Source organism: Daktulosphaira vitifoliae, unplaced genomic scaffold (genome assembly GCF_025091365.1).
Source record: "Daktulosphaira vitifoliae isolate Bord-2020 unplaced genomic scaffold, ASM2509136v1 Scaffold_1, whole genome shotgun sequence".
NCBI lineage: Eukaryota > Metazoa > Arthropoda > Insecta > Hemiptera > Phylloxeridae > Daktulosphaira > Daktulosphaira vitifoliae.
The window spans coordinates 4,982,840-4,995,284 of record NW_026099572.1 but is presented as its reverse complement, the minus strand read 5'-3'; the positions used below and the strand labels follow the sequence as shown (position 1 = coordinate 4,995,284).

General features: G+C 31.7%; 1 protein-coding gene across 4 annotated transcripts in view; it reads right to left on the bottom strand.

Moving 5' to 3' along the window:
- Nucleotides 1-5,758: 5,758 nt before the first annotated feature.
- The window catches only part of LOC126894796 (uncharacterized), a 15,263-nt gene continuing 8,576 nt past the window's right edge, over nt 5,759-12,445 (bottom strand). For 2 of the 4 annotated variants that reach the window (XM_050666061.1, XM_050666065.1), the window contains 3 exons: nt 11,573-11,620; nt 6,376-6,540; nt 5,759-5,878 (listed from right to left, as the gene is read on the bottom strand). In XM_050666061.1, coding sequence (XP_050522018.1) covers nt 5,790-5,878; nt 6,376-6,540; nt 11,573-11,620 — 302 coding nt within the window. In that variant the 3' untranslated portion in view covers nt 5,759-5,789. The remainder of the gene's footprint in view (nt 5,879-6,375; nt 6,541-11,572; nt 11,621-12,445) is intronic. The other 2 variants (XM_050666063.1, XM_050666064.1) reach the window with 2 other exon arrangements.

Below are 12,445 nucleotides of genomic sequence, written 5' to 3'. Positions count from 1 at the left end.
AACTATGTATTGGTAAACAATTAAACTAATATATTTTAAATATATTGTTTTAATAAAGGATAAAGATTTGTAAATTTTCATTAATATAGTATTAGCAGTCTTGAAACCCTGAAATATTCAGGGTACTATTTACTAAAGTAAGAATCTATCTGTTTACATAATAAATATACTCTAAAGTAATAAGATCAGATCTTTTTAATTCAGATCGGTATTTTGCAGCATATACGATGAATTTGTTTTTTAATGTAAAGTTGTTGTACACAAACAAATTGCAAATAATGTACAAATAATTACGAGGAAAAATAAAAAATAAAATGTAACAACTGGAGATGTTGCAAACTCTAAAAATCTAACAAGAATGATTGATAATGATCAAGGTTATAATTTATTACATAATGTAAAAAACTCACCTTTGCATTTAGCCGCTGTGAGAAAAAACACTTTTGCATTGGTTAGACAGTTAGGTCATCCTATTATATTTTTACACTAAGTCCAAGTGAGTCATCGTGGAGTTATTTATTCGAAATATTATATAAATTACGCAACAAAGTTGAAATATCTGACGAATTTACCGTATATAGAAAAATCAAGTCTGATAAGAGAAGATCATGTCGTGTGTGTTTAATATTTTGATCAAAGATTTAGAGCTCTATTTAATTTAATAAAAAATAAAAACGGGATTTTCTAGGAACATCCAGTTTATCATTATTTCTACCATTTTGAATATCAACATTGTAGGAGTCCTCACGTGCACATGATTTTATGGTTTAAGAACGCGCCTCACTTTGATTCTGCAAAGCCAGAAACATTTGATGCCTGTGTTAGATTTATAAACAAAAATATAGAATGCATGGTTTCCGAAGATAGTCCTGTAAATGTTTATAGTAAATCAAATCAAACTCACCGTCATACGCATACGTGCTATAGAAGTGCAAAATACAAGGGGACAAACAAGTGTCGATTTAATATACCTTATCCCCCGAAGAAAGAAAATTGCATATTATCATCCATAACACCAGAAACTTGTTCAAACTATAAGTTTTAATTTAGTATCTAAGAAATTATAAATCTTCCGAAAACTTAACTCGAGAAGAAATTTTGCATACATTACAAATAACATCATACAACGAATATAAATCTATTATAAGAACAGACATACAAAATCCAACGGTATTTTTAAAAAGAGTTATAGCACATCGTATGGTATCTAGGTTTAATAAAATTTTACTTCCCTTATGGGAGTCTAACATGGACATTCAGTTTATTTAGATACTTCTTCGTGTATGAAGTATGTTATTGAATATATAGGAAAAAGTCAACGAGGTATATTTAAGCTTCTGAAGGATATAGTAGAAAGCTTAAATACATCATTCGACATGTCTGTTAAAACTCAGTTATGGAAAATTGCGTCATCGTTTTCTGGAAGTCAAGAAATATCTGCTTAAGAAGCAATTTATACTTGTTTAAGAATCAAACAATCATGTAATTAGTAAGGAGAGAATTAAGATATAGACATTTTTATGAAACTCATAAAACCGTTGGAAATTAGTTTTCAACCTGGAGTTATGCATCTATGGGCAACAAATAAAGAGGTGGACGATATGAATACGAGATAATTAAACAGTTTAAACACTACTAGTTTTGTATCTGAAGCAATGGATACAACAGGGAAAAAAGTTGATATTATTGCTGTAAAGAAACTTCCAAGGCATAAAACTATGGAATTGCCTAAAACAATTATACTAAAGGTAACAGGGAAATACATGATTGTTACAAATAACTGTACAGAAGACGGTATTGTTAATGAAGCTATTGGCGAACTGATGCAAATCAACCGTACAATAACTGCTAATGGTAAAGAAGTTGCTCATAGAGTGTGGATGAAATTTGATGAACCAGAAGTAGGCTAAATTACAAGACGAAAAGTTAAAGGAAAGTTGTCACCTCAAGGAGAAGTATCCGACGACTGGTCTCACTGGACACCTATTGAAATTACGCACTTGGAATTTTAAATTGGAAATTCAGAAAACCATAAAGTCGCTAGAACGCAATTACCTTTAGTCGAGGCATTAGCATTAACTGTTCATAAATCACAAGGTGCAACATATGTAAATGTTGCATACCATGTACTTAAAAAGTATTTACTGTGTAATATGATTTATATAGGATGCAGTAGAGCAACATCAGCCAAGGGCTTATGAATAGACCATTTTCTATTTAATTCACCTAAACCATCTTCAAACGTCAATGCTGAAATGACTACAGTCTTGTAAAATAAAACCTAAATGTTCATTTTTAACATCAGACAATCTGTCGATATACCATATATATGGTATTGTGTTTCACACAATATAAGATCATTAAACAAATATTTCGAACACATACTTGCTGATAAAATATTATTAAAATCAAATACACTATTTTTCTAAGAAACTGGAACAACAGAAAATGATTTTTATAACATGGAAGGATTCACAGAGATATGTAGGATCAACAAAGTGCATGACAATGGCAAAAGTGGTTCAATATGTTTTCTAAATAATAATATACGAGATATTTTCAAGTCAAATGAACGCTCAGTTATTACTCATAACAAAGAACACATCGAAATTATTTGTGTTATCCTTGATAATTACACATATGTCGGATTATATGTTTCGCCTAAATTTCCTACAAACAAAATGTGTGAATGCTTAAAAAATATAATTGATATTAATGGAAAAACCATACCATTTTTATTGGGGATTTCAATATAAATTTCTATAAAATCCCAAATATTTTTAATAAAATTAAAGAAGAAATGAAGTGTAAAATTATTTGTCAATGAAATTACAACAGGCTATGTTACTTGTATTGACAATGTCATAACCAACACTGATTTTAATGTAATTGTTTATAGAAGTTTAGTAAGTGACCATAGACCTTTGGTTTTAGTGATCAAAGGAATACAACCTTCTTCCCGATCTAATAGCGATGAAAGGATTGATAACCATTATTTATCACTACTAAAAGAAAAATTACGACTTTAAAAGGATTTAGATAAAACAAAATTTTAAAAATAATTATAAAAATTATCATTTCCGATTTACTAAAAAAAAAATATAATGTTTTTAACAAATTATATTTTTTCATAATTATTCTTTAATAATTTTTTTTCGTGAAAAAAATACTCACTTATTTATTAAATTCTCCTAGTTATTTATTTGAGGTATGTCAAATAAAATTTTAGTTTGAGAATTGAAAAAATTCTAGTTGAGAAGGTATTAATTTTACAATGATGTGTTTTTTTTATGTCTGATGCCACTTTTTCTCAACTATCACGGAACTGATTTCTTACAACGTTACGCCAAAATATCATAAATCGTTTCTAGTTGAAGACATTGCTCTCGAAAATTGAAAACAATTTTCCCGTTCCCTGCAAATGGAGGAAATTTCCTATAAAATTACATATTTTAAATACAGTAAATTTTTTTAAATTTTTTTTCTTAGAATTTTCATAAATTTTTGAAAATTGATGTACTAAAATAATTTTTTTTACAGACAAACCTTAGGTATTTCCTTTTTGTTTGACATAATTTTTTTGAAAATATGACCCTTCAATTGTCCATAGAAGGGATTCAAAATAGAAAGTTTTTCATAAACTATAATGTTTTCATTCTACTTAACTTTTGAAAGATCCACCGTGGAATCTGCAAGAATTACGGGCCTAACAACCCCGCGGATCCTAGTTATTTCAGTGGGGGTGGCAACACGTACTACTGCTCTTAGCCGGTCATGACTTTGGTTAGTTGGGACCGGTAGGCTTGGGCACACCTGCTTGCTAACAGCGAATAAGACCCCTAACCCAGCCATACCAAGTAAAAGGGTTGCTAACTTGGCACAGGGTAGTTAGCCGAATGGTAAAGTGACCATTGGAAACCTCTAAGGCACCTAGCGCACCATAAAGTATACAGCCTTATATCAGAATCGAGCTCTGCTGTAATGGACCTTTATTTCTCGACTACTTATGAGAACTATATGGATAAAAACATAGAAACACCACAAAATAACAAATTTGGGACGATCAGGGATCCTATGACAACCTGTAAAAACAAGATCGTGAACAGGCGACTCTTCGCAGAAGAATCGCTGAACTTGTAGGTCTCAATGAGAACAATGGGACACTTGGTGAACCATCTACTAACAAAGAGACAGCAACGTTAACAAATGAAGACCAGGAATCGCAAGATCAAATGGGAGCAGTAGCTGACAAAATCGAGGGTTTAAAACTTAGACCTGAGAAACTAAGCGGCAGTCAGAGGTGCAAGCTCAAGAGGAGCAGAGCAATAATGAAGGGATAGAAGAACTTACCAAAGGAGGGAGACAAAGGAACTGAAGCTCAAAAATTTGAAGACAAGGGGCTAGAACCTACATGTCAGAAAACTCATTGGATACCTACCTATAGGGACGTGGTAACCGATGACAAAAAAGTGGCTCTGGTCCTTGCAGGCTACCCCACTAACAAGTTGACCACAGAGCAGGGGTTACTCATTGAGTCTTGTGTTGGATACTTGATACTGTTGGGTACTGATGGAATCGACGTACAAAGGCTTGAAGACATCAGACTCACTGATGGAGCAATTGTGATCAGTGCACCCCAAAAGAGCTCTCTTTAGTGGCTAACTGGTCATGTCAATCTGATAAAACCTTGGAACGGTGCAGAACTCCAATTGAATAGCTTTTTTAGAATATTTCATCTTCCATTCTATAGTTCAATGATGTTTCCTCGACTGTTGCCAAAGATCAGACATAATCGAGTTCATAAGTTAAAAAGTTAACATTAAGCTAAACTTTTTAGCTAAATGGAAATATTTTAATTTTACGTTATCTTAATTTATCATTAATTCATTAAATGACTAAAAAAAAAACTTTTGAAATTTTTCAAAATAATACCTCTATTTTATTAAAATTCTAATTACAATTAGAAAATTTCTTTTAAAATTAGCTCGACAAATTTTCGAAAAATTATACTTACTACGCCATATCTGTATAGTGTTTAGTCTCTGTTGTGATAAGTCTATAATAGTGTCTGGGAATTTACCCACCGCTGCTATAACTAAGTCATCCACATAGGATTATTTATAACAGTATTTGTTTAACTCTTTAATAAGCGAATCCAATACTAGACATCAAAGCAAAGGAGATAGAACTCCGCCATATGGGGACCCATGTTTAATACTCTTGATTACTTTGGTCTTATTGAGCTGTCTCAAAATTAAGCGTTCCCTAAGCATGAATTTTATCCACTTAGTAATTAGTGTTTCTATTCCATGCTGTTGTGCATATTCACACTATGTGAATCTGGTGGGAATCTATGGTGGGATGGGTGGGTGAAACGGTGAGAGCCCAAAATTTCCATTTTTACCCTACTCATACATTTTTACAAAGTGATAGCAGCTTTAAGTAAAAAAGTTTAAATAAATGTTGAAAATTATCGATTTTTAAAATTGTAATTTATTGAGGATTTCCACATTTACGAGGATTGAAGAAAAATTTTCAATATTTGAGAATAATTTCCTTGATTAAATACGATTTGTGATCTTTTAACGTATCAATGAAAGAAATTGCTCCTGTGAGAGCTGAGAAAAAGTGGTAAGAAACACAAAATAAAAAACACATTATCGTAAAATTAATACATTTATATATATATATATATTATATAAATAAATTATAAAAATTTAAATAATAGTTACACTAATTATGTTTTAATTAAATAAAATTATAAATTTTTACATGAATTATCATTATAATTAATTTCTTCGTCTTTTATTGAATTTTACTATATTATTGTAATACTTCAGTATCCCTTTATTTTGACTGTTTTTTAAAATTTGTTCCTCTAAATATGTATTATCATTCATTAATTATTTTTGTTGATTTAATTCATCAGTTCATTTATTGAATCAATATTAAATGTACTTAAATATTTTTACACTATCAAAGCGTCTGCAAGTATTTGTTAAGAGAGAGGCATAGTATTGTTTTTTTTTTGGTTTCACTCTCTAGTTAATTAGGATCGGTGAAAGCAGGAGTTATCAAGGACTTGCAGGGGGTTTAAAAGAAAATTTGATTCTACATATATAAAATTTTAATTTCATATCTACATTATAAATAAAACTAATAATGGTGTCCACACTTTCCTGACCAATCTGGGATTATTAACCAATTTTCAATAATGACACGTTTTCTTTCAAATGTTACCTTTCAATAATTAGTTTGATTAATTATTGAAACTTTTATGAAAACTGATTAAACTGATTAGTGATTCATTTTTTTAAAATATTTTGAACACTTAAAATATATTGTATAATATATAAAAAAATAATTATTTCTTACTTAAATATTTGTAATTTTTTATAATTTTATTACATTTGGGGCAATGATTTGTCACAAATATGTTATCTAATGCATAATAACCACAAGTACTTCCTATACGGTGATTACAAGGCTTTAGAACAATATATGTAACCTCAGATTTACACAAGCACGCCTCTCCATCGACTAAAATTTAAAATCACATTTATTAATGTTTAAAATGAGTTGTAGTATATAGCTGAGGAAGTATTAAAATACGTCACTATTAGTATAATATAAGTATTACCACAGTAGTAAGCAATTTTTAAATTTTTAAGCAACATGTTCATAAAGGGTAAGTGCAGGGTAAGGAAATTAATAATGATGGCAAAAAGAATATATAAAAGGAAACATGAAAAGTATAGGGGGATTGACGTTTTGACAAAAAAAGGTCGAGTTACGGGTCAAGACGTTTGGTGCGAGTAACTTTGTATTTTGTACGTCTTAATTTATTTTATGTTACATTTTGACTTTGTACTTATTACGTTATGTGATATAAAACAACTATTTATAAACCTGCGCTTAGCATCAATACTTTATATCTACCGTGCTGTTAAAATTGTGTTTGTGTGTGCGGGGCAAAAGTCGAAGTTGGACTGGAGAATCGATCTGAATAATAAGTTTGTGTTCTGGCTAGTTTTTGGGTTTAACCGTCCTTTAGTAGTAAAAATTTTATTTAAAATAAACTAATTGATCTATTTTATCTTAAAAGTTCAATTTATTTTATAGTTTTTCAATTTAAAGGACATAAATCGACCACATTCATATTTGCTTAATGATTAATAATATTCATCTCAGTTAAAAAATTTTTTAGATNACACACACGTTCAGATACATTCCGAACACATCGAACCACACCTGGCAACACAAATTGTCAGCTTTTAATAGTATGGTTTACAGATTAATTAATATTCCGATGAATAAAATAGATTATGATAAAGAATTGGTGGTTATAAAAGAAATAGCTAAATTTAATGGGTATAACGAAAACATAATTTTGAAATTAGTCCGAAAACAAAAGTGGAAAAAAGAAAGGAGGGCAGCTAGTACACTCTCCAGCGAGGGGGAACAAAAAGTAATTAGATCACCAATTTTATATTATCCGGGCATCTCAAATGGATTAACTAAAATATTTAAGAATTTTGGTATTACTTTGGTGACATCTAAGAGTAATAATTTGAGAGATTTATGAGGTTTTACCCTAAAGATAAGGTAGATGAAGGAGGGAAATCAGGCATTTATAAAATAAANGGGGGGAAATCAGGCATTTATAAAATACAATGTGAAAGTTGTAATAAATGTTACGTAGGACAAACAAAAAGAAATATAGGTGTCAGGTTTAAAGAGCACTTAAGAAATATTAAAAATCAAGAAGTTGAGAAATCTCCAGTGGCTGAACATTTATTAACACGTAATCACTCCATTAAAACCATAAAATTNATTGACACATAATCACTCTATTAAAACCATAAAACTAATTAAAAACGTAAATAATTACAAAGAACTTAATATCAGAGAAGCAATAGAAATGTTTAAAAATAAAAACAATTTAATTAATTGAGATCTTGGCCCACTGAAAAATTCATTATTAAACTTGTGTAAACTGGCAAAATGTGATAATATTACTTAGTGATTACGTCATTGGGTGATAAGGTCACTAGGGGTATATAAGAGAGTTTTTTCTAGTCGGGGGGTCAGTACGTGTTTAGCGTTGATAATGGTAACATTGTTTCCGAAATACGTATCCGCGACTTTTCATTAATTTTTTGTGGCTTTTAGTTTAATATTTTTAATATTTTTTAGTTTTTTATATTAATAATATTTTTAATATAGTTTTAATTTTACTTAATTAATTAGCCACAAGTGATCAATTTTTATTATACAGTTTCATACTACGTTGAATTGTTGTAATAGATATTTTTTCATAAATTATACTTATAATGCAACTAATAATTAGGAATAATGATAGATATAGGAGTTAATTTTGCTTTAAGAATAATCAAGCAATTTCTAAAAATTAAAGATTATCTACAGATTGGCATCGAAGCGTTTTCTGATAGTGATTTTAATCACTGTCAGATATCAACCATACCCACGGCTCGCCGTGCTGGGGGTGGAGATCCCGCTTAAGGACTCCATGACTTATCTGGGCCTTGTCATAGACAAACGTCTAAAGTTCGGGCCGCACATTACTCGTGCGGCCCAACGGGCCCAGAAAGTCATGAATTGCCTGGCGGGAATCATGCCCAATCTGGGAGGGCCGAGAGAGATGCGGCGCAGACTTTTAGTCAGCGTCGTACACTCGGTCCTCCTGTACGGGTCCCCGGTTTGGGCGGATACTCTTGAGTATTCGTCCAAAAACCGTGAAGCCCTGCTCAGGGTGCAGAGGCGGGCGGCGATCCGGACTGTTTCGGCGTACCGAACGGTGTCCGGAGTGGCGGCGGGTATCCTGTCGTCACTGCCGCCCGCCGACCTGCTCGCCGAGGAACGCGCCGCCGGGCATGAGCTCCGCCGAGAGCGAAACCGGTCCCTCGAACCCGAGGACCGGCTAGCGCTCAGGCGGATGACCATGTTCCGGTGGCGGACTCGCCTCTCGGAGGAAACGAGAGGCGAGTGGACCAGGTCCCTCATAGGACCCGATCGGCTGGACAGGTGGGTGGACCGGACTCACGGTGAGATGACTTATCGTCTCACCCAAGTGATGTCCGGCCACGGCTGCTTTAACGAGTACTTACATCGTATTCTTAAAGCAGCCGTGCCGACGTGTGACCATTGTTCTGATCGCCCGGGAGAGGCTGATAGCGCTTTGCACACCCTTTTCCTGTGCGAGGCGTCGGCCCAGGAACGGGACTCTTTGGAGTCTCGACTAGGGTCTATATTGAGGACCCGGGAGACGTGGAGGCTCGTCCAGGCGTTCGCCGAATCCATCTTGAAAAAGAAGGAGGAAGCTGAACGCCTGAGACAAAGGCAGCCGCGCCGCCCAGTACAGGAGGACCTAAGGCGCTGGTTAAGGCCGGTGCCTTATGTATTCGTGCTTTATGTTTTTGTTTCGTGAGTTATTTGTGCCCCCTTCGCAAAGTCCTGCCCCCACCTCCACGTGGTGCAACCCGGGCAACGCATCCCACTCTGGGATCCGGTTAATGGGGGAGGCCACACCACGTTGTGAATCAGCCCGAAATTAATCAAGAGCTGATTCACAACATGGTGGTGTGAGTTTTAAAGACGGCGTGGGCCGTCCTGAAGTAATACCTAACGGTAGTTCTAGGGCGGTCCACAACCGAGCCGGTCGGAGGAAAAAAAAAAAAGAAATCAACTATACTGGATCCAACTATGCCACGTTCCCAGTATGCCGTGATTTAACTGTGCTTGGTTTTTTATTTTACTGATTTAATTTTAGTAATTCAGTATAAAAACGAATTTTATACATCAATTAAGGGGCACACTTAGTGTGAAATTTTCAAAAAATCGATTTTTTTTTTCCCCCATATTTTGATAGGTTATACCTTTAAAAATAACATACTAAAATTTTAAATCGATATCTTAAATAGTTTTTGAGTTACAGACATTTAAAAGAGTAGCCGCTCGGCAGTTAGATAGTTGCATTGGCTACGGGATATACCTGAAGTAAGTTTAAGCACGATTACCTCCCAATGGATCCAGAAGTTGAAAAAGGTCTAAAGCCTATTTATGAAGATTTATCTCGGCATGAATTGCTTGATAGATGCAAAGGTAGTAATACTCAAAATAATAATGAAAGTTACAACGGTTTACTTTGGCACTTTTCACCAAAGCACCTTCATAATGGATTGAAAACTATTGAATTAGCAAATTTTTTTGCAACTTCAATATTCAATGACGGTTACTCCTCAATTTTAAAGATATTTAATGCAATGGGAGTAAAAGTTGGACCTGCAGCAAGAGATTATACGGCTCTTAAGAACGAGACGAGACTACGAATCGCTGATCATCGCCAACGGGCTTGTTCAAAAGAGGAGATAAGTATTAACCTTTCGTTGCCCTTTTATTCTGTATTCACATATATCAAACATGCTTCTGTAGGCATACATACCCTGAGATCCTTGCACTTTTATTTTATTATTGTCGATAACCATTTACCAACCATTCCCAAGATAACACTACAAACCTCATTCCTTCTTACTTTTGGTTATTACAATTTTTCCCAAATTCATTATGCCCCAGCTAAACCCCCAACCTGACCTTTTATAAGATATAAATAATAACGAATCAACAATATGTTTTTGTTTTCTGTTTAGTTGTTTTTTATTAAGTTTGAAGTTATGTATTATTTGTCGTTATTAAATCGAGAATGAAAAGTATGAATATTCAAAATATATATACAGAGTGATTTTTTTATTATAACCCACTCAATTACTTACAGAATAAATATAATTTTAACATTTTTTTTTTTTTGGTTTTCTTTAGTTACAAATTGTTCTTGAGTTATTAACTATGCAATACATTTTAAGTTCATCCTTTAAGCCTTGTAAGGGTATCAACTTTCTTTCTTTAAATGAAAACACATATTTTGAATTTAATAAAATGTTTGAGCTTTTAAATTAATAGTAAATGAACTTTGATTTTTTAATATAACTTTATTAGTTTATTAGATATAAACATTTAAAGTTTCAAATTTTAGAGTTAATATACTTGTATAATACACAAGGGATTACAAATAAAAGTCGCCAATTGGTTTTTTATGACGTTGCTGTCGCAGTCATGGAAGTTTGTCAATTATGACTATCAATATATATAATTTCTGTATTGCCAGTTTGTGTATTTATAAACTCATAAAAATTCGCTTTATTAAAATTGATAATAAATGCTGTGCACCTGCGAATATCGATGTCATTTTATTAAATTCAAAATATGTGTTTCCATTTAAAAAAACAAAGATGACACCCTTTAAAAATTATTACATAGTTAATAACTCAAGAACAATTTGTAACTAAAAAAAATCAAAAAAAAAAAAAAAAAGTGTTTAAATTATATTTATTTTGTAAGTAATTGAGTGGATTATGATAAAAAAATTACTCTGTCATGTAGCAATCAATACAAATTTCATTGTAACTTGAAAAGATTGCTTATAATCATTTCAATTCAATGAAAGCAAATTATAAGCAATAAATGTAATTTAAAAATTATATCGCAATTTAATTACCAATAGGAAATATTTTATTCATACCTATAGAAATATCGGGTGTTTCCACTGAAAAAATAACAAATATAAATAACAGAAATCTGTGCATAAAATTTTTTTACATAATTTAAAAAACCAATAATAAAATGATTGTATTTTATGACAAACACAATTTTAACAACTATCTAATATTTTTTTTAAAGTGTGATAAATTAATACTAAAGAGCTCTAATGATTGCATACATAATAATACTATTGGTTTCATTTCAACTATACGCAAACATCCAAGCGATAATATTTTTCATGGAAAATTTCAATACATAAAAACAATATTTGGAGTAAAATGACAGCGTACTCTTCTGTCTTTTTCTTCATTACATAGACCAACGCTTTATATCGTAAATTAACACGTACAAATTTAAATGTCCTAAAATTGTTAAATTCAGTAAAAATTTAACTACTGTGCATTAATAAAATATTTTTTCAAATTTTTTATCAAATTAAAAAAAAAATGGTTTTATTAAAATAAAAATATATAAATTATGATAAAATTAGGATCCAAAAGTATTTTAATTATTAATATATACAGAGCGGCCCACCACTCACTGACAACTTAAATAACTTTTGATCCAGTTAATATTTTTAGCTGTTTTTTTTTTTAAATAATAGTTATACGTTAGGTCCATAGCTATATCTCAATAATTAATTTTTTTACATTTTATTAAAAATATTAATTATTTTTAAATTTTAAATAAAATGTAAAAAAAAAATCTAAGATAGCTATTTTGTAGAGTAGAATTTAAGAAAAATTTTAGTAAAAAAATATCTTATTAATATTCAGTAGTAAATATTCTGTAGCGTTTTGAAGTTTGTGAAAATTTGAATTTTCATGTA